Raw genomic sequence first — 22,480 nt, 5'->3', positions numbered from 1 at the left:
AATTGGACTTCTTGGAGTTGGACGAGGACAGGTGGTTGTCTCAACCAACCAAGAAGTCTCGCAAAGAAATAGAGAAGCAAAGAAACACAAAAGAAGGAGAAGATGTACCACCACCAAGACGTCGACATAGCGCAGAAGGAGATGGAGGAAATCAGAATCCTGGTCCAAGAATTCTTCCTCGGTGCACCGTCGCCGTCGGTGGATGATTGCAGCAGCCTCGAAGCCAAAGGTGGTGACACCAGTGTCCTAGATTGGTGGTTGGAACATCTGTGTATCGGCTGGGTCCTTGACATCGCTGATGAGTATGCATCTTCCGGGAAACTCTTCGAGCATACTTCTGATGATGCACGGAGCTGGATCTTGGCTCTCGCTAAGATCAGCCAGGCCGTACGTTTCATGGCGCCTTCGCTCTGTCGTAATCACAACTCTGTGGGCCTGCGTAGTATCTGCGCTGAAGAAGAGCAGCAACCTGAGATTGAGACTGGCAACAAAGACAGCATGCCGGATCTGTTCCAGTTCGCACAATTCATCCTAGAAACCTTGTTGAAACTGCTCGTTTTTGTTGACGTCATAGCTGCTCCAAATTCTAAGATCGCTTTACAAGAACAAGAAGTTACTATTATGAATCGAAGGGTGCTGCAGCTATACCATAAGTTCCGTACCCTTCTCAGGGTACACAGTGCTCTGTCTGACGATGCATTATCAGCGATCGAATGGCTATTCGGGTCACGGCACCACAGAGGAGTTGAAAGGATACATGAAAAGATAGTCAGCATTTTGTCAGGAAAGGTGGCTAAGGCGGCTGAGGGCATATGGAGCAAATTAGGATGGAGTCCATAGATGATCGTGATGACTCGTCGTGTTCTCTAGATACACAAGGATCATCAGACGTCCACAACACCAGTCAGTTTGTAGTCGAGTACATCAGGTTGTTGTGCTCTCATTACGAGTCAGTGGCTGCAATAGTGTCTAACAATATGATCAGGGAGACTGCGTCCAGTCTACACGAAACGCTTGTCAACATATCAGAATCCTTTCTAAACCATGGCCTCAGGTTCTTATTTTTGCTCAACAACTCATACTTCATAAGGCAGGAGCTCAGCTACGGCACATATTACTTTTGTCCCCAACAAAACTTGGCAGCCTTATTTGGCAAAGTTGAGGGCTATATGGAGAGCTATCTACAAGTATCTTGGGCGCCGGTGTTGTCATGCTTGTTGAATCCTACACCTCTTTGCTTCGGGAGAAAATACTCCCTGCTGCCTAAGTTTGAGTCTGAGTTTCAGAAGACATACACCACTCAAAAGTTGTGGAAGGTCCCAGATCCTGAGCTCAGGAAAACATAGAAGCCAAGTCATCACAGGGTTTATTTCCATTTGCGTTGATTTTTTATGACTTTGCTTCTGAAGCTATATGCGAAGCACATGAGAACCTGAAGCATTTTAAAACTGCAATTTTGAAATAAATATGGGACAGCCAAGTGTGTACCTTCTGCCTTGCAGGCTTGTACTAGGACCAGTAGTATTATTATTTATATGTACACTATTCCCCCTCTTCAAATCAAGCATCTTGGATTTCAATTTCCAGACGAATTCGTGTGCAAAAAATCAAAAGAGTAAAATGCAGTAGAGATCCATTAACTTTTAAGGAGGTGTTATCTAGATCCATCAACTCTGAAACTGTATTTTTGGATCCCAAAACTTTTTAAGTGATTCATAGAAAGTCCAAAACTTTTTATGTATGTATCTTGCAAAAAAAAACCTCCCTCTGTTTCTGTTGTCCAGGCCATACTCTGCCAGTTATTAGCAGCATGCATGCCCCAGTGCAAATCCCAGCTAATCCAGATATCACTATGTTAGTTTTAACACGTTACTGTAACATTGTATCTCACTTCTTTTAACGGCAAAGAATTCAGATAGAATTACTATAACTAAAGCCCCGGTTGGTCAGCCCTGGCTCAAGATTTTGGGTTTCTTGAACATACTAATTTTAACTCGCTTTGAATTACTTGCACAGGAGAAATCATTCAGCAAAAGCAAAAGCGTGACTGAGAACAGTACCCTCTCAACAGAATCTTCGAGAGCATCTTCAGCTTCATCGTCCTGCTCTTCATTATCATCCTTGGACAACAGCAAACCAGTACAGCAGAAGCTCCCTTACACAACGAGAAGCATGTTGTAGGAAGGAGTAGGACAACGAGGAGCTCGCGAAGCCTAACCTAAGTCTTCGGATAGAGGCCAAATCCAAATAGCACATCCGATCAGCAACGAGCTGCTATCCTAATCTACACAGCATGGAACCTTTGGAAGGAAAGGTGTAGGGTTTTGGACAACAAAGCCCTCAACGATCAGCAGCTGGTTGCAGCGGTACAGGATTGCATACACTCACTAAGGCCCTGTTCGTTAGGCCGGGAAAAGAGTCAGGAAGCGTTCCGGCTGGAGAAAGCTCGCACAAATTAAACGTCTGATCCTAGCCGAATTACATCCTGCTCACGGTTCCCCAGGAACCGAACAGGCCCTAAGGCTAGCAACAGAGGAGTCAGTGTAGAAGCAGAAGCAACATATCCAGTAGTTGCTGCTGCTGGTGTTGATGTCGGCATGATGCCGGCATTCCTCCCCCTATTTTTTGTCCTTTTTTTCCTCTTGCAACTATGTACATGTAACATCTCAGTTCGGTCTTTTGCTATCTACTAAATGAGAAGGCAGAGCACCTCTGCACCTGCCCAATTTGCTAAAAAAAACTGATTTTAGAGATGTCGTGAAGAACTCCATCAACCATCGGGAATGCTACGCTTAGGCGGCCTGAATCGGACGGTAGCCACCGTCAAAACGCATCCCCATACGAATAAAAAAAATCTTACACCACGCTTATCTGCATGCAGCTTCCTTCGTATGGATCCAACACAGTCTTAGGCTCTCCCCTGCTCTCGTTTCGCAAACACAAGATTATTCTCTCCCTCGCTGCTTCTCCTCCCATCGATGCCAGCTCCTGAGTCGACGAGACTGGCGTTGGACGTTGCTGCGACGCGGGGGCGAAGGGACTCAAGATGCGCAACCATCGGAGAGCGCAACAAAGGATCCGGGGGACGGTAGATGGTTCGATGACGGCACAGCTACTCGCCGGGGGCCGCGCAACCGCCCGCCCAATGGCATCCCCCCCCTGCGCGGCACTCCACGGCGTCGAGCTCCGTGTTGCAAGGCTATGTTTCAAGTTTTTCAGATGTTTTCATATGTGTGTTATAAGTGTTTCATATGGATGTTGCAAAAGTAGATCGGGATGTTGTATATGTTGCAATGGTTGTACACATATGGTGCAATCTTTTGTTCCCAATGTTTCATCTGTTTTCTAGACGCATGTTGCAAGTGTGTTTTATTTTGATGTTGCATATGTTTTCACACACATGTTGCAACTGTTTTATCTAGATATTGCGTATGTTTTTTCAATGGTTTCAAGTGTTTTTCAGGTGTTTTTGCAAGTGTTTCAAATGCATGTTTCAAATGTTTCATGTGCCTTCAGACGAATGTTGCAAGTATTGCATCTAAATGTTTCAAAAGTAGATCGGGTGTTGCATTTCCATCCTCTCCTTCTGCTGCCTCGCCTCGGTGTCTCCTCCTCCCGGCGTCGGCTGGGCATCCGCTGCCCCTCCTTCTCTTCTCGGTGTTGGTGACGTTCGGGGCGACATGGGCCCTGCATGGGCGCGCGAAAACTGCACGAGAAAAGTACTGCAGGCACGGGTGTCTGCAAGCCCTGTTCAACCGACGTCCGAGCGCTAGCAAGCCGCATTAGGTATGGAAGAGCCAAAATTTCATTCCATTTTTGTTGTCCACCTCCACCTAGATATCTGAATGGTGGAGAGTTTCTTCCGTTCAACTTTTTTACTTCCCAAACTGCACTCATGCCCTCCGTGTATCGTATGTGATCTGGACTTATGACCCATAATCGTACGAGTTAGAACAACTTATGTTTAGCAATGATCAATACAAAAAAGTCTGATTTCATGTTATGTCTCACCCTCTGTGTCTTGTATGTGACCTGGACTCATGATCCGTGTTCATGCAAGTCAATAAATTGTGTCTAAGACACAGAGGGCTCAATTGCTAGGAAAAAAAAGACCCAAGTCGCTCTGAATTTTGAATTGGGCCTACTTTGCGGCCCAATTGAGCCCACGCGTGGGAATGCCGAACCTGTGGGCCCGAGTGGGAGAGCCGGAGAGGCCGAGAGGGGAACGCACCTGGAACCTGTCTCCTACCCTTCCCCTCCACTGCCGTTCGAAATTAAGGAGGGAAAGGCCATCGAGGGCCCGCCGACGAGCCCTCCGCCCCTCCCGCTTCCGCCCCATCTCCGGTGGCGGCGGCTGCGGCGATCGCGGCGCAATGGCGACCTACATCAACGAGCTCCGCGCGCTCATCGCGTCTACCTCGACCTCCTCCGCGTCCGACGGCGCCGAGCCGGGCTCCGCGCACCTCGAGGTCAAGCTCCGCGAGGTGCTCCCCAACCTCCTCCGCGACTACGTCGTCCCCTCCCCCAAAGGTGCGCCCGCCTTCTCGCTCCCCTCCGTCCACGTTCATCTCCCGCGGACCGCGGTTGGCCTGACCGTTGCCGTGTGGGCCCGAGGTTGCAGCCGCCGGGAGGGAGCTCAGGGAAGTCAGCGCGATCCTGAAGCTGGTCGCCTTCACGGCGCTCAAGTTCCCCGGGGTATTCTACAACGGCCGCGCCGCCGACGTCCTCAGAGTCATCGCCCGCATCCTCACGTTCCTCGCCGAGCCCAATTTCAGGCACTGCCTTCCGTCCCCTCCTTTTCGCCTCCGCTAAACCCTAGTCCAATCGCTTCTTCTATCAGGGAATAGATTGCGGATGCTATTGTGGTACGAATGTGCTGTTTGATTGGGATCTCGTATGTTGTACACTTTTTTCCTAAAAAAATGTACACAGATTTATCCCCATTCATACAGTTGTGCAATGGTGTTGCATATTGTCCATTCGGTACCAATCCATTTACTATCCAGACGTGGTATGGAGCTAGCTTATAATCTCTGTGCCTAAGAGGCCAAAGGTGCAGATACCCACTAGTGATTAGTGTATAGTGTGCCTAGCAACATGTGTCTTAATTTACCAGAGGAGTACCAAGTTACCCGCTACTGGACATTAATTTACCTTTGGATTTCTTCTTGTGGGTCAAAGGGAAAATGGCCTAGTAGGCTAAGGACGACTTCACATGTATAGTAATAATAGTATAAATGTGAACTACAAGTGTGTGTGACTGTCATCCTTGCAGTCTTTTTTTTTAAAGTAATTTGATAAGGTAGTGCTATCTAAGTTTCACACTGGCATATTTCACTTGCTAAACATCCCACCTATTGTTTACATGTATGTTCTTTCTTCACTATTGCAGGTTGAGTCATGAGATTATATTCCAGGCAGTTTGGAATCTTCTCTCCATTCTCCGTACAGGTGACCGTGAAGCCTACAGACAATTCTTTCTAGATGCTATGGTTGCGGTAGAAGGTATGCATTTTGTTCTGTTCATCTTATATTCTATAATTACAGACAATGTAGGAATATGATTAGTTAAGTCATGCAGAAAGGGCTGAAACTTGACCTTGTCCAATCCAACAGATGTGCTATATGTGGCATCATTGCATGACAGAAGTCCTAGTGGCGTGCCTCCTGGAAGATGTTTAGTTAAATGCCTCTGTGGATCCTTCTTGGATATATTAGACACACCTGGGCCTTATAGTGAGCTCCCAGCCAGTTGCCGACCTAAGAATGGACCTGGCGTGCTGGTTGATCTGACAGGCGATGCAAGATGGCGCCCATTTGCCACTTCGTTGATTAAACTAGTTAACAAGTGTCTTACAGATGGGACCTTGTATGTTGATGGGCTTGTTAACATGCCATTTGTTTCTGCTGCTTGTTCTATCCTCTGCTATGGGGATGGTTCTCTGCATAAGGTTGGTATCTCTCTTAATGAATAGCTTTAACTTTTGGTTATCCTTTGGTATCTGAAAGTCAATCTGTTGCAACAGGTTTGTTTTGATTTCGCACGTATTGTTGCCACAGTAATGACTCCTGAGATTCTTCCTCTAGAAAACATCATTCGTTCAATCACATGCATTTTGAGCCAAGAAATTAGCGAACTCTCTGATATCAGGTATAATGATGTTCGTACTCATTGCTCCCAGTTATTGAAATTACTGCACCCAATTGAGGAGACATAAGTTGGATCTTGGACACAATATTGGGTTATCGTTGTGCTGGATTGTAATTTGCATCTGTTTTCTTTAGCTGCTCTGCACGCGTTTTTGGAAATGGATTTACATTTAAATACTATTTCTCTTTACTGTCACTGGAATGTTACTGCTTGGTACTTCTCTCTGTAAAATTATAAATGAAACAGATAGCTACCACTTTAAAGTTACTCAGCTATGCATTTTTTCATTTGTGTCCATCGTGTCTTTAGCTCAAGGTGGGAACAAGAATATAACTTGGATGTTTCACTATTTTCCGTCTTTGAATCTGAATTGAATCTATTTTTTTAACGCAATGACAGGAGCTCTGCCTTTCAATTAAGTAGAATGGAATTGACCCGGTTTATAAGGGAAACTAGGCCTGAAAACCATACAGACATGCGGTTTATTAGATGGAAAACCGGCGAAAAACCCTAATCATGATAGCCCAGACGACAAACCCTACTACCCTAGGCAACACACTTACACATAAAGGACACCCTAGTTATAACCATTTTCTGCATGAGAAGTTGAGAACTAGCCCACGACTGCACCATTGGTATTGTTTTGCTGTATTGGCCAACCGGGAAAAAAATTGAGCATGTGAAAGCTAGATAATTAAAAGAAGAGATCAACATTTTTCTCTTCAACAAAGGCATGCAAGCACGTCAGCTGCCACGAAGGCATGAACCTGCATGTTCAGATAATTTTCCTTTCTATTATGTGCTGCATGTGCATCATTGTCCTTCCAAGTTCCAAGTTGCTTGTATCAAACCAAATTTCCTATTATTTTCTCCATCCTTGCACTGACTCAAGTGAAGAATGTGCTGCCAACCTACATGCTAACCAGCTGCTAATTAGACTATACATAGCAAATACTCCCTAGTTTTTTTCTTTTCAGGGCCCACATTTTTTGGCTCATATACCAAGGAGCATGATAGCCAACAATATTGCACTTGCTTAATTCATTAAGTATACATACTTTCTGAAGCTTTGTTTCCTGCCATGTACTAGTTACACAGCCAGTAAATGAAGCCGTATGCGTATGTGCATGACCGTGGATCAATTACTGCCTTTGCTTAAATAACTTGCCTGTGAACCAAAGCAGAAAACCACTAACAAACGTATAACTGTACTTTAATTCCTTGGAAACTAGTTACACCTTCTAAATTTGAACAAGCCCACAGGAAAACAAAAGGCACGCGCTAAATCTGAATGGTGGCAGTAATTGGGTGGTTTATTTGGTCATCGAAGACAATATTAAAATTAAATCCAGATAGATGATTCATATAACTGTTGCGGGGTTCTATTAGGAAGTATATATGTGTATTAGGAAGTTTTTCATTCCTTCCATGTACACCGATTGTATTCCTTATACACCAAGCCTGATTGGCTATATAATAGAGGTCACCCCCCTCATTTGGGGTGTGGTGTTTCCCAATCTTCTTTCTACATGGTATCAGCTAATTAGATCCTGGGCCTCCTCTCCTCTCCCTGCGCCTTCCCCTTCTGGCTTGCGCCCCCTGCTGTGCCATGGCCACCGTCCCCTTTGGATCCGGCGCCCCTACTGCCCTTGCTGCTGGCCATGTGCCGCCCTCTGGCCCGCCCCTGCTGCCAATGGTGGCACCTCTGTGCCGCCAACTGCCACCGGCGGCTTCTCTGGTGCTCCTGCTGGCGACACGACCAGCAACGGCGGCGGCGGCTTCATCTTAATCCCGGCCCAACCCCCCACCGTCCACCCCTATGCCACTGTCAACGTCAAGTCTCATGTTCCCGTGACGCTGACGATGAAGTCCACTGCCTACTCCAGATGGGCGTCGTACTTCAAGTCCATGTGCGGTACGTTCGGCCTCCGGTCGCACATTGACGGCACGGTGGCACCTCGCCCCCAGGACCCTGCTTGGGATCAAGCGGACTGCTGCGTCCGCTCCTGGTTCTTCGGCTCCGTCGACGACTCCGTCCTCGACCTCGCCATGACCGATGACGACCAGACCGCCCAGGACCTCTGGCTCGCCATCGAGGGACTCTTCCGCGCCAACAGGCAGTCCTGGGCGATCTTCCTCAGCCACGATTTCCACTCCATGACGCAGGGCGACTCCTCCATCGCCGAGTACTGTGGCCGCATGAAGACCCTCGCCAACGCCCTTCGCGACGTCGGTCGTCCCGTTCAGGACTCGCAGCTTGTCCTGAACCTACTCCGCGGACTCAACCCCCGCTTCACCACCACAGCCGACGACATCGCCAACTCCACCGCCGGCTTCCCGTCCTTCGCCCAGGCGCGGGACATGCTCGCTCTGAAGGAACTTCGCCTCGCTAACAAGAAGGTCTCCACCTCCACCGCCCTCCTTGCCGGGAACGCTTCGTCCTCCTCCTCTGGCTGTCCAGACGGGTGTCACCCACCTGCTATACCTATTCAGCCCGGCGGCAACAGCACCAGCGGCGGTGGCAGCAAGAAGCGGTGGCAGCACAAGAAGGGCGGCGGTGGCTTCCAGGCCCCATCCGGCAACCCTCGCCCCATCGGCCTGTGGTTCTGCTTCAGTCCTGGAGCCACCTCCTACGGCGCTCCAGGCTTCCAGCAGGCCGACAGTCAGGGCAGCGGGGGCTGGCGCCCCTGGTCTTCTGGGCCAACCCCCGCAGGTCCACGCTGCCTACGTCCCCGCTCAGGCGCCCACCTGGGATCAAGCGGGACTGGTCTCTGCCTTGAACCAGATGGCGCTGTAGAACAGCGGCTGGGTCGTTGACTCAGGAGCATCCGGCCACATGTCGTCTACGGATGGTATTCTTCTTTCCCGACTCCCTCCCTCCCACTCCTCCATTACTGTAGGTAATGGACACACCCTTCCAGTCACGTGCCGTGGCAACTCTACCCTCACCACCCCCACCTCCCGTTTTCAGCTTAACAACATCCTTGTTGTCCCTTCCTTAATACGTAATCTAATTTCCGTTCGTCAGTTTACTAAGGATAATAACTGCACCATAGAGTTTGACGCTTTTGGTTTTTCTGTCAAGGATTTTCCGACCAGACGCGAGATTCTTCGCTGCAATAGCACCGGCGATCTTTACACCATCCCTCCAACCGACAGCTCTGCAGCACCCCACGCCGGTCTCGCCATCTCCTCCAGTTTGTGGCATCTCCGTCTCGGTCATCCCGCCCCTGCCGCCATCACTACACTTAGACAGAAAGCCTCCATTACTTGTAATAAAGACAGTCGCACTCTATGTCACTCATGTCAATTAGGGAAACATGTGCGGTTACCTTTCTCTAATTCCAGCTCTCGCAGTTCCACTCCTTTTGAGTTAGTCCATTGTAATGTCTGGACTTCTCCGGTAGCTAGCATTTCTGGTTATCGCTACTACCTTGTTATTTTGGACGACTTCTCACATTTTTGTTGGACGACTCCTCTCGTTCACAAGTCTGAAGTCACCAAACACATCACAAACTTCTGTGCATATGCTCATACGCAGTTCAGTCTTCCTGTTCGCAGCATACAGGCTGACAACGGGACCGAGTTTGTCAATAAGACTCACATCTTTTTTGACTTCTCGGGGTATCCACCTGCGCCTCTCATGTCCCTATACTTCTTCCCAGAATGGGAAAGCCGAGCGTGTCCTCCACACCCTTAATAATGTGACTCACACCCTACTGATTCATGCCTCCATGGGCGCCCCATACTGGGCCGAGGCGCTCGCCACCGCCACCTATCTTCTGAACAGGCGCCCATGTTCTGCTGTTCAGAATAATATTCCCTACCAACTCCTCTATTCCCAGCCCCCCGAATACTCTCACTTGCGTGTATTCAGTTGTCTGTGCTACCCTAATCTCTCAGCCACGGCACGCCACAAGCTTGCTCCCCGATCTGCAGCCCGTGTCTTCCTCGGTTACCCCTCGTCCCACAAAGGGTACCACTGCCTTGACCTATCTACCCGTCGAGTCATCATCTCTCGCCATGTTGTCTTCGACGAGTCCGTTTTTCCTTTCTCCTCCCACCCTACTCACCCGTCGCAGCTCGACTTCCTTTTGTCGAGCCCCTCCGATGCTCCTACTCGCCTCGGTCGCTCCGTCCTCGGACGTTGAGCAGCCGCGGCCCTCACCCGCTGTTTTGCAGGAACTTCCCGACGACGACCCCGCCATCCTGGTACGTGGCCCGGCCGTGTACCGCGCTCCGTCTGTGGGCGGGACGCCGCCCTCTTCCTCAACTGCCGGTACGGCCCCCTTGGACGCCGTCCCTGCTCCTGCAGTCGGGGGTTCCACTCGCCGCCCGGCACCGACCAGCCAGCTGGTGCCGCCCCTGCCTCGTCACTACACCAGGCGGCCACCGGCGGCTGCAGCACCTGCCCCGACGCCTCCTGCAACGTCGACAGCCATGGTCTTGGCGCCAGCAGACCCGACGCCCACACCTCTGGCACCGCCACCTGCGCCCACGGCACCCCAGGAGCCCGCAGTCCTGGCGTCGTCGCCTCCTCCTGCTCCTACACGCCCTGTCACTCGGTCTGTGACTGGGGCCATTCAGCGGATGTCCTACCAGGGCTTGACGGCCTCGCCATCTTCGCCTTCTCCGCTTCCGGCAAACTACCGCAGTGCTCTGGCTGACGCCAACTGGCGTGCTGCCATGGTCGACGAGTTCTAGGCTCTCATCGATAACGACACCTGGCGCCTCGTCTCGTGGCCGCCCGGTACCAATGTCGTGTCGGGCAAGTGGATCTTCTGGCATAAGTTTCATGCTAATGGGTCCCTCGCCCGGCACAAGGCGCGCTGGGTGGTCTGAGGCTTTTCCCAGAGTCACGGCATCGACTACGACGAGACCTTCAGTCCGGTTGTCAAACCAGCGACGATACAGACCGTCCTCAGCATCGCCGCTTCTCGCGCCTGGCCGATCCACCAGCTGGACGTGAAGAATGCGTTTCTTCACGGCCATCTCGCTGAGACTGTTTACTGCCAGCAGCCCGGCTTCGTTGACCCCGCCGCCCCAGATCACGTCTGTCTCCTCCAGAAGTCCTTGTATGGACTGAAGCAGGCACCGAGGGCGTGGTACCAGCGGTTCGCCTCCTTCATTCGACAGCTTGACTTCGTCGCCTCCGTCTCCGACACGTCTACAAAAAGGGGCCGAGCATCGCCTACTTGCTGCTATATGTCGATGACATTGTCCTCACCGCGTCGTCCTCGACTCTTCTTCAGCACATCATGGGGCGCCTTCACTCCGAGTTCGCCATGATGGATCTTAGCGCCTTGCATCACTTCCTCGGCATCTTCGTCACGCGTTCCTCCCAGGGCCTGTTCCTGTCTCAGTGACAGTATGCCCTGGATCTTCTTCAGCGTGCTGGTATGGCTGAGTGTCACTCTACAGCGACTCCCGTTGACACTCATGCCAAGCTCTCGGCACAGGACGACGCCAAGCTCTAGGACGGCTCTGAGTACCGAAGTCTTGCTGGGGCCCTTCAGTACCTCACCCTGACTAGACCAGACTTGGCGTATGTGGTTCAGCAGGTGTGCCTCTTCATGCATGATCCGCGCGAGCCCTATATGGCCCTAATCAAGCGCATCTTGCGCTATGTGAAGGGCACACTCTCCTCCGGACTTCACATCGGCACCGGCTCTGTTCAGTCTCTGACTGCCTACTCCGACGCTGACCGGGCTGGCTGCCCGGACTCTCGACGCTCCACCTCCGGCTTCTGCGTCTACCTCGGCGACAATCTAGTGTCTTGGTCCTCCAAGCGCCAGACCACGGTGTCTCGATCCAGTGCTGAGGCGGAGTATCGTGCTGTGGCTCATGCTGTGGCCGAATGTTGCTGGCTGCGCCAACTTCTCCAGGAGCTTCATGTCCCGCTCGCTTCGGCCACTGTTGTCTACTGTGACAACGTGAGTGATGTCTATATGACAGCCAACCCGGTGCATCATCGGCGCACGAAGCACATCGAGATTGACATCCACTTCGTCCGTGAGAATGTGGCCTTGGGTGAGGTCCGGGTCCTCCATGTGCCGTCCTCTCACCAGTTCGCGGACATCATGACGAAGGGCCTTCCAACTCCATTGTTCACTGAGTTCCGGTCCAGTCTTTGCGTCCGTGATCCTCCTGCTATAACTGCGGGCGGGTATTAGGAAGTATATATGTGTATTAGGAAGTTTTTCATTCCTTCCATGTACACCGATTGTATTCCTTATACACCAAGCCTGATTGGCTATATAATAGAGGTCCCCCCCCCTCATTAGGGGTGTGGTGTTTCCCAATCTTCTTTCTACAGGTTCGAGGTCAAAGGAAATTGCAACTAGACATATCACTTCATCCTACCTCATGTGAAAATCCTTACTCCATACGGTTCCAATTGTAGGTTTAACGTTTTACAGCTCCTCTTAAAATTTTTCATTCAAAGTTCTCCTTGTGTTCCTATTCTGCCCATGCTAATTGGATGCTATTCTAAATTTCTAATCAATAAATGTGTCATCATTTCCCATGCATTCCTCTTGGGGAGAGAATTAAGAATTAGGTCCCTTTGGAGGGGAGGAAAACAGTCCTTGTAATGAACGAGGTCTTGACTGGCAACATTCTCTGCGACACTGCTACTGTAGTTCCTGACTTCTGCCAAGGCCTAAAATGATTTATATATCAAATAGAAGTAGTAACTTATAACATAGGTTTTGGTTCCCCCTTGTTTATTGGAATCCAGAAATCTGACACGTTACCAAAATGCTTTATCTTGGTTTCTGCAGAGATGCAGATTATGACTTCTCAATGGGAGTGTGTCTTCGTGCACTGCATTCTTCATGTCCTGACTATATTGTTGAATCTACAGCTGTTGATATTGTTAATATTCTTGAAAAAGCAGTAAAGACCAGCAAAAGTGCAGAACTTCAGGTTCCAGGACCAACTTGACTTACCTAGGTTCTATGCATAGTTCCATCTACTAACCCCTACTCCTTTTCAGGTTGCACTGTACACTGCATACAAGAGAATAGTTGAACTTTGCTCTGTACAAGTATGGAAACCAGAAATCCTTCTGAAGTTGCTCTGCTTGCCAAAACCTTGCAGCAAACTGATTCAATGCATTCGAGCGGTTATCAGCAAATTTGGTCAAACCTTTTTCACTCTGGATGATGGTAATGGTCAAAGCAGTCCTCAGGCAAGATCTGGAAAAATCGAGTTGCCAAAAGTTGGCCAGAAAAGAATATTACGGCATGAGGAAAGCAGTTCTGCCAAACGTCAGAAGATGACTGAATCAGGATTTTCTGCTGCCACTGGATTTGAAAAAGAAGATTATGGCTATGCTTTTCTACAGTCTTTAAATTCACTGATTAATTGCCTGTCACCAGACAATCATGAGACTTATCCATTAGACCCTGAGGCTGCTATAGAAGTGATTAGTCTGCTGTGTATTTCATTATGTGTTTATCCGAAGACAAGTCTGTTTACCAGAGTTTCTAAGCAAGTCCTTTCATGGATTTCTTGGATTCATAAACAGGTAGGCGAAAATCACTGAAACTTGCATGTTTATTGATTTAGCTTGTATTTTTTTTCATCCTAAAAATTATTAATCTTGCAGACAGCCCAGAGAAACTTGCATTCATTTGACGTGCCACTGTATTTTGAAGCTCTTCATACTGTAATGCTTCTCCAATGTGAGCCTTCCACTTCTGCATGTCTTTAATTTAGCAGCACTTTGCATTTTGTGCATGTCTTGTTGGGCCTTATGTGCTGCGATTTTCTTATGATCTGTCTTTGAGACATCAGGTTCATTTGTCTTGGAAGAGCTCTAAATATGTGCTACCACCCTCTGTCCCAAATTATAGGTCGTTTTTGGCTTTTCTAGGTACATAGCTTTTGCTATGTACCTAGATATACAATATGTCTAGATGCATAATAAAAAAAATGTGTATCTAGAAATACCTAAACGACCTATAAATTGGAACGGAGGGAAGTAATTTCCCTTTCACGTTGGTAATACTTCCTAGACAGAGATACAGTTGTGTTTAAAAATACAGAACAAATGCGTGGAATGTGAGACTAAGGACCACGGAAGAAATAATGTGTCAAACTTGATCTGTTTTGCCAAACTGAACAGAATGATTTGCCTGTGCTCGTTTTCCACAGCAGCGTTTATAAATAAGCACTGTACTGCTCTGAAAAGTAACCACAAATTACCCCCATTCCTAAATCCGAATGCCCAGATAAGCTAGCTTACTTAGCATGCACAGGGAGCCGTTTGTGGTGGTCCAGATTATACACCCTTGCAATTTCGCAGCATCATCCCTCGAACAAAGCATCTTCAAGACTGCAATATTAGGACAGTTAGGCTTGTAAAAAATGGTATACGTAAGTGATCTGTTTCTCCCTGACATCAGCTTACAAGTTTTTAAGGTTTAGATTTAGATTATGCTTGACCTTCCTGAGTATATGGTAATCAAGTTGTGCATCTCTTTATTTCAACTTTAGTAGCTAACCCTTTTTGTCTTAATGTTGGTGCAGTCAATCTTCCTGGGCACACTAAACTTCTTGAAGATGACTCTCAGTTGATTGGCGATGGTACACATTTTGTTCATCCAACATATGCTGACCTCATCAGCATGTTGAAACTGATGTGGGATGTTGGTCATGCTGTCACTGAAACTAGTTCAAACTACAAGATAGAATATCTTTTGTTGCAAGTCTTTGCTAAGATTGGCAATAGACTGACTTCTGGATGTGATCTTGAATTCCTTGATTTGGCTATCCATAATGGAACTGCTGAGACTAAAAATGAGGCAATTATATCACTACCCATAATTGTGTTATATTCTGGTCCTAGGATGCTTGGAGCAATGTTTAAGAAACTTGAGTGAGTGTACTTGCTTCCCCTTTCATGATTATTGTAGATGAGATGTACTTTTCCAGTTAAAGTTTTTTAATAAGTTATTTTGTTTGTTATCCAGTACGTGTGATTCTATCCTTCAAATTTTGTTCTTAAATACATGTAGTTCCATGATTTTAGGTTGATATCTTACTATGCCGTCCCTTGTTTGCTTGCTACAGGTCAGTGGATGCTTTAGGACTCGAGAACGTGGGGAAAAGTATTGCCTTTTCACTTGGTTTTCTATCTTGCTTAAATGGAACCACTGATCACACTGACAATGTGGGGGACCATTGCAAGCTATTCTTGGACAAGCACTATGAACAACCTGTGTCAACATTAGATCTTCTCTTGAGAGGTTTCTGTTGCCCTCAATGTGATATCATGAATAGAACTGTCCACAATGAAGAGCAAGTTTCTATAGTGGACATTGCACCATTACAAGTTGAGAATGTGGACTTCAATATTAACATCTCCAAGGCCCACACTCTCTTTTTCAAATTTCTCTACACAGGGACTTCTGAGGAATCTATAGTTTCTTTGGTTGAAGCTTTGCCACGGTTATTGAGGCATTCTAGCAGGCATCTTCTACTTGAGATGAGAACTCGGTGGAATCAGTGTTTTGAATTTCTTCTGTGTCATGAAATGAAAGCTGTCAGGGAAGCATTTTCTGGTGTAGTCTACTGCTTCTTGGAAAACAGTGTTATGGATATTTTGTTTTCTGGTGGACTGGGAATGAATGAAGGGTCTAAAGAACTTCAGTTCATGGACAAGATAAAATGTGCTTTCACCAAAGCTGAAGATTCTCAGATTCTTTTGACACTTCTGGAATCAATTGGTACTATTGTGAAAGTTAGTGATATTCATGGAGAAGTTTTCTTCTGCTCATTTGTGTTACTTATTGGCCAGCTTGATAATCATAATTCCATCATAAGGATGACTGCATTGAGATTAATTCACAGATGCTGTGCATTCTGTTTCAAAGGAGGACTGGATCTCTTCCTCTTGAAGTACTCACATGCTAGAGATAATTTATATGACTATCTGTCATCTAGACTTGTGACTCATCCAGTAATAATTAAGGAATTCGCTGAGGACATTGTAGGTATTAAGACCGTAGAGCTGATTAAGAGAATGGTTCCATCAGTTATACCAAAGCTCATTGTATCGCACCCAAACAATAACCATGCTATTTTTACTCTGCGTGAACTGGCAAGCCATCTAAACACTGAGTTGGTACCACTGATTGTAAATATGTTGCCTAAAGTTCTCTGCTTTGCTCTTTTTTATGAAGATGGGCAGCATTTACCATCAGTTCTGCAATTTTATAAGAATGAGACGGGAACTGATAGCAAAGAGATATTTGCAGCTGCTTTGCCTACACTGCTTGATGAAATTGTATGTTTTCCTGGGGAATCTGATCAGATTGAGAATGATATAAGGTTATATTCTTTCCATTAGACATGCAGTTCATTGTAAATGTTAGGTATATATGAACAATTTTCTAATAATATATTAATTTTCAGGACAGCAAAAATCTCACCAACAATTCAGAATATTGCTAGAATTCTGACAGGCAGTGAAACTCTTCCTGAGTTTTTGAGGAATGATTTTGTTCGCCTTCTCAATAGCATTGACAAGAAGATGCTTCACTCTGATGATATGAAGCTTCAAAAACAAGCTCTCCAGCGAATAAGGAAATTGATTGAGATGATGGGCCCTTATTTGAGTACACATACGCCAAAGATTATGGTCCTGTTGAGTTTCGCCATTGATAAGGAAGGTCTCCAGATGGATGGTCTTGATGTCTTACATTTTTTCATAAAGCAATTGGCTGAAGTATCACCAAGTAGTATCAAATATGTTCTGTCCCAAGTTGTAGCTGCTTTCATTCCATCTCTGGAAAGGTGCAGAGGATGTCCTTCCACGAACCTAGGTAAAATTGTTGAAATCCTAGAAGAGCTTGTTGTGAAAAACAATAGCTTGCTAAAGCAACATATACGTGAACTACCACTGTTGCCTAGCATGCCGTCTTTATCGGAAGTAAACAAGGTAATACAGGAAGCTAGAGGGCTAATGACACTGCAAGATCATCTGAAGGATGCTGTCAATGGTCTTAATCATGAAAGCTTAAATGTGAGGTACATGGTAGCTTGTGAGCTGAGTAAATTATTCAATGCCAGAAGGGAGGATATGACTGCTCTTATCATTGGTGAAGATATTGCTGATTTGGATGTAATAAGCTCTTTAGTTATGGCTTTACTTAAAGGATGTGCAGAGCAATCAAGGACTGTTGTTGGCCAGAGACTGAAACTAGTTTGTGCAGACTGTCTTGGCGCACTTGGTGCTGTTGATCCTGCTAAGTTGAAGGTAAGTTCTTGTGAGCGCTTTAAGATAGAATGTTCAGATGATGATCTGATATTTGGGTTGATCCACAAGCATCTTGCAAGGGCATTCAGAGCTGCTGCTGACACTACAGTGCAAGATTCTGCTGCCTTGGCTATCCAGGAGCTACTAAAATTGGCAGGTTGCCAGTCTTCATCTAATGAAGAATCAAATTGTTGTGAGATGAACTACAGGGGCCAGAAGTTGTGGGACCGTTTCTCAAACTATGTCAAGGAAATTATTGCCCCATGCTTAACATCGAGGTTTCATCTTCCTAACACAACTGATTCTGCTTTAGCTGGCCCAATATTCCGCCCAACAATGTCTTTTAGAAGGTGGATATACTACTGGATTAGAAAGTTGTCATCACATGCAACTGGATCCCGTTCTAGTATTTTTAGTGCATGCCGTGGAATCCTTCGGCATGACATGCCAACTGCAATCTATCTCTTACCATACTTGGTCTTAAATGTTGTCTGTTATGGTACTCCAGAGGCTCGTCAGAGCATTACTGAGGAAATTCTGTGTGTTCTCAATGCTGCTGCTTCTGAAAATAGTGGGGCTGCTGTTCATGAAATTGCAGTGGGGCAGAGTGAGGTCTGTATTCAAGCCATCTTCACTTTACTTGATAACCTTGGGCAATGGGTTGATGACCTCAAACAGGAAATTGCTTTATCCCAGTATAGTTATGCCATGGCTGGAAAGCATGGAGGTAAACTGAAAGATGGAACATATTCTGATCATGAACAGGATCAAATGCTGGTGCAGTGTAGCAATGTTGCTGAGTTGCTGGCTGCTATACCTAAAGTCACTCTAGCAAGGGCCTCTCTTAGATGTCAAGCTCATGCTCGTGCTCTAATGTACTTTGAATCCCATGTCCAGGAGAATTCTGGTTCCTCCAATCCAGCTGCGGAGTGTAGTGGCACCTTTTCAGACAATGACATATCTTTTCTTATGGAAATATATGGAGGATTGGATGAGCCTGATGGCCTCCTAGGTTTAGCGAATCTGAGGAAGTCATCGAGCCTACAGGATCAGCTTATCATTAATGAGAAAGCTGGAAACTGGGCTGAAGTCCTAACCTTATGTGAACAGGCCTTGCAAATGGAACCTACCTCTGTTCATAGACAATCCGATGTTCTTAATTGTTTGCTAAACATGTGCCACCTTCAAGGCATGATCGCCCATGTGGACGGTTTGGTTTGCAGTATACCCCAGTATAAGAAAACTTGGTGCATGCATGGAGTGCAAGCAGCGTGGCGATTAGGGAGATGGGATCTCATGGATTCATATCTGACCGGGACAGACAAGGGTCTGGTGTTCAGCAGTTCTGAGAATAATGCTTCTTTTGACATGGATCTTGCTAAGATATTCAAGGCCATGATGATCAAAGATCAGTTTCTGGTTGCTGAAAAAATTGCCCAGTCCAAGCAAGCATTGCTTGTACCTCTGGCTGCGGCAGGCATGGACTCATATATGCGTGCATATCCTTATGTTGTCAAGCTCCATATGTTGCGTGAGTTGGAAGACTTCAATTCCCTGTTGGGAGATGAGTCGTTTATTGATAAGTCATTTCGTGCAAACGATCCAAACTTTCTGAAGTTAACAAAGGATTGGGAGAACCGTCTGAGATGCACACAGCCATCCCTATGGACAAGGGAACCTTTACTTGCTCTGCGAAGGGTGGTTTTTAGTCAGAGTCATATGAATGTTCAAGTTGGGAACTGCTGGCTTCAGTATGCTAAGCTCTGCCGTTTGGCTGGTCACAATGAGACAGCCCACCTTGCAATACTAGAAGCAGATGCCTCAGGTGCCCCCAATGCTCACATGGAGAAGGCAAAGTATCTCTGGAATATACGGAAGTTTGATAGCGCTATAGCTGAACTTCAGCAAACGCTTATCAACATGCCAGCGGAAGTTTTGGGAAATGCTGTCGTTTCATCTCTTTGTAGCCTCTCTCTTGCTTTGCCAAATGCACCTATCTCTGCAACACAAGCATCGAAAGAGAATCCAGATGTGTCTAAAACCCTGCTTCTCTATACTAGATGGATTCACAATACAGGGCAAAAACAGAGTGCGGATGTCAAATCTCTCTATTCTAGAGTAACGGAATTGCGGCCCAAGTGGGAAAAAGGTTTTTTCTGCATGGCAAAGTTTTTTGATGATTTGCTTGTTGATGCTAGGAAAAGGCAAGAAGATAAGTTTGCTTGTAAAGTTGGACCAGTCCCTTCTAGCTCTGCAAGCAGGGCAATTGAAGAAAAAGAGAAGCCTTGGTGTGAATTTCTTCCGGGAGTGCTACTATGTTATGGAAAAGCACTTCACAAAGGACATAAGAATCTTTTTCAAGCACTGCCTCGAATGCTTACTCTTTGGTTTGAATTTGGAAGCATATATGTCCGAAATGAATCTTCCTCCAATCAACGTATGAAAGAGATTAATGCAAATGTAAATTGACTGCACATCCTTTTCATATTCATTTTTTTTTCATTCTGCGTAAGAAACTTAATCAGCCCATTGCAGGTTTTAGGCCTCATACGTGGGTGTTTGAAGGATCTACCAACATATCAGTGGCTTACTGTGCTGTCTCAGTTGATCTCCCGCATCTGTCACCAAAATGCTGACGTTGTCAGAATGGTCAAATGCATCATCACATCTATTTTACGGGAATACCCTCAACAAGCTCTTTGGATGATGGCTGCAGTGTCTAATTCCACTGTTCTGGCAAGACGAGATGCTGCTGCAGAAATATTGCAGTCAGCAAAGAAAGGATGCCGGCGTGGGAGTAATGCACTCTTCAGTCAATTTACTAATCTTATAGGCCATCTTATTAGGCTCTGCTCTCATCCAGGGCAACCAAGGGCGAAAACAATAAACATCTCAACTGAGTTCAGTGCCTTGAAAAGAATGATGCCACTAGGAATTATCTTACCTGTCCAGCAAGCTTTAACTGTGGCTCTGCCATCATATGATTCAAATATGTCGGATCAATCTGGTTTTCACCCCTTCTCAGTCTCTCAACATCCCACTATAGCTGGAATAGCTGATGAAGCAGAAATTCTTAACTCCCTTCAGAAACCAAAGAAGGTACGTTGAGCATTGCCTTGCTTGATTAATTACTGCATTAGTATGAAGAGCAACTGTTTAGGCTAACTAAATTTCACATCAAAAGCCATTCTAAATTTTGTTAGATGGTGAATATTTCTAGAGTGTTGTACAAATCATTGTTGAATTTGATATTGAAGTTAAAAGGCTGTTCGACACTTGTACAAGTTTGTTAGTATTAGAGTTAGCGGTCCTATAGCTATACTTCACTAGGCTGATAGCAACTCACCAGCTGATCATTTTGAACTTCAGGTTGTTTTCCTCGGAAGTGATGGAGTTGAACGTCCATTTCTTTGCAAACCTAAGGATGATCTTAGGAAAGACTCACGCATGATGGAGTTCAATGCAATGATCAACCGTCTCCTCTCCAAGGTCCCTGAGAGCCGCAGGAGAAAGCTCTATATCAGAACCTTTGCAGTGGTACCACTTACCGAAGATTGTGGAATGGTAGAATGGGTGCCCAATACTCGTGGTCTTCGGCATATTCTTCAGGACATCTACATAACTCTTGGGAAGTTTGATAGGGCAAAAACAAATTCACAAATCAAGAAAATATATGACACATGCCATGGGAAAATGCCTGACGATGTGATGCTGAAGACCAGAATCCTTCCAATGTTTCCCCCAGTTTTCCACAAATGGTTCTTGACAACATTCTCTGAACCAGCTGCATGGTTTCGTGCTAGAGTGGCATATGCACATACCACGGCAGTGTGGTCGATGGTTGGGCACATCGTGGGGCTGGGCGACAGGCATGGTGAAAACATCCTCTTCGACTCGACGACCGGGGACTGTGTGCACGTGGATTTTAGCTGCCTGTTTGACAGGGGCTTGCTACTGGACACGCCTGAGGTGGTGCCGTTTAGGCTTACACAGGTAAGTAGCGAGAGCATGTCTTGGTTAGTTTTTCGTGCCTTTCAAGCTCTGTGGATATCTGACCTGTAACATGGTTTTTTTTTTTCTTGGACTTCAACTGCAGAACATGATCGATGGCTTGGGCATCACTGGGTATGAAGGCGTATTTTTAAAGGTCTGTGAAATCACTCTATCTGTTCTCAGGACCCACAAGGAGACCCTCATGACTGTCCTTGAGACCTTCATCCATGATCCACTCGTCGAGTGGACCAAACTTAACAAGTCTAGCGGAGGTGAAGTCCAGAACCCACACGCGCAGGTACGATGCATATACAGCAAGGGCACTGGACGCGCGCATATTTGACATGTCTTAGAAGTAGTAACCACCATTACACCGGTAGCATTCTGATGTATCTCTTGTTTTATACAATCCAATCTTCCAGAGGGCCATCACTAACATCAAATCGAGGCTCCAGGGAGTTCTGGTGGGTGTTAAAGCCAACCCTTCACTGCCGCTCTCCGTGGAAGGCCAAGCGCGGCGGCTGATCGCTGAAGCAGTCTCCCTGAACAACCTCGGCAAAATGTACATCTGGTGGATGCCATGGTTCTAAGTTGTATATAATAATAACAGGTCGTCCTCTCTATCTCTCCCCCTTGCCAATTACTATGTATATATATGTAATTGGTTGACAGAAACTTTGGGCAGAAAGCGGCATTTTGTAATAGCCCTATGGCTGCCCCTGCGCCCTTATTGCTGCTGTACCTGCTACCTAGCATATCAATGCTTCTTTCATCTAGTATAACATTACAACATGACTTTGGCCTCTCGGGGTAGCACTTATAGCAGCCCAAAATCTTAGTGTTGATCCATTGGCATTGGAAGTTTGGAACTGAATGAGTGGTGGTGTCCTGTGAGGTGTGAGGCACAGGCAGCGACGCCATGGCCCATGAATGGAATCAAAAGGCACATGGCAAGGCAAACAATCAGGACTGCTTATTATAGAGCAGCAGTATTAAGGTCCAGCCCAGCTAGTTATATGGGTCCGGCCCAGTTGGGTGTCCTGCAGGCTGTTTCCTTTCCTATCCACCAG

The 22,480-nt window shown here is 46.6% G+C and overlaps 1 protein-coding gene across 3 annotated transcripts; it reads left to right on the top strand.

Moving 5' to 3' along the window:
- The first annotated feature begins 4,268 nt into the window (after positions 1–4,268).
- On the top strand, positions 4,269–22,218 carry LOC136521271 (serine/threonine-protein kinase ATR-like). Of its 3 annotated transcripts, XM_066514975.1 has the most exons (15): positions 4,269–4,530; positions 4,622–4,775; positions 5,393–5,505; positions 5,617–5,951; positions 6,027–6,151; positions 12,934–13,078; positions 13,149–13,682; positions 13,764–13,839; positions 14,687–15,035; positions 15,230–16,489; positions 16,574–19,877; positions 19,953–20,516; positions 20,787–21,410; positions 21,514–21,708; positions 21,833–22,218. In XM_066514975.1, exons 1-15 carry the CDS (start codon positions 4,374–4,376, stop codon positions 21,998–22,000), a joined length of 8,103 nt encoding a protein of 2,700 aa, XP_066371072.1. In that variant the 5' UTR covers positions 4,269–4,373; the 3' UTR covers positions 22,001–22,218. The 3 variants fall into 3 exon arrangements, with proteins under 3 accessions (XP_066371072.1, XP_066371073.1, XP_066371074.1); XM_066514976.1 differs by lacking the exons at positions 20,787–21,410; positions 21,514–21,708; positions 21,833–22,218 and having other exon boundaries at positions 16,574–19,854; positions 19,953–20,194; XM_066514977.1 differs by lacking the exons at positions 20,787–21,410; positions 21,514–21,708; positions 21,833–22,218 and having other exon boundaries at positions 19,960–20,125.
- Positions 22,219–22,480: the final 262 nt, after the last annotated feature.

The sequence above is a fragment of the Miscanthus floridulus genome, chromosome 18, assembly GCF_019320115.1.
Source record: "Miscanthus floridulus cultivar M001 chromosome 18, ASM1932011v1, whole genome shotgun sequence".
Classification (NCBI taxonomy): domain Eukaryota; kingdom Viridiplantae; phylum Streptophyta; class Magnoliopsida; order Poales; family Poaceae; genus Miscanthus; species Miscanthus floridulus.
Note: the sequence above shows the minus strand (reverse complement) of the source record. Positions and strands in the feature narration are given on the sequence as shown.

Excerpts from the sequence above, each read along its gene's own strand:
- LOC136521271 (XM_066514975.1), top strand. The coding sequence starts at position 4,374 with ATGGCGACCTACATCAACGAGCTCCGCGCGCTCATCGCGTCTACCTCG. Across the intron at positions 13,683-13,763 it reads TTTCTTGGATTCATAAACAG|ACAGCCCAGAGAAACTTGCA; the intron begins GTAGGCGAAAAT and ends TTAATCTTGCAG. Across the intron at positions 21,411-21,513 it reads TGCCGTTTAGGCTTACACAG|AACATGATCGATGGCTTGGG; the intron begins GTAAGTAGCGAG and ends CTTCAACTGCAG.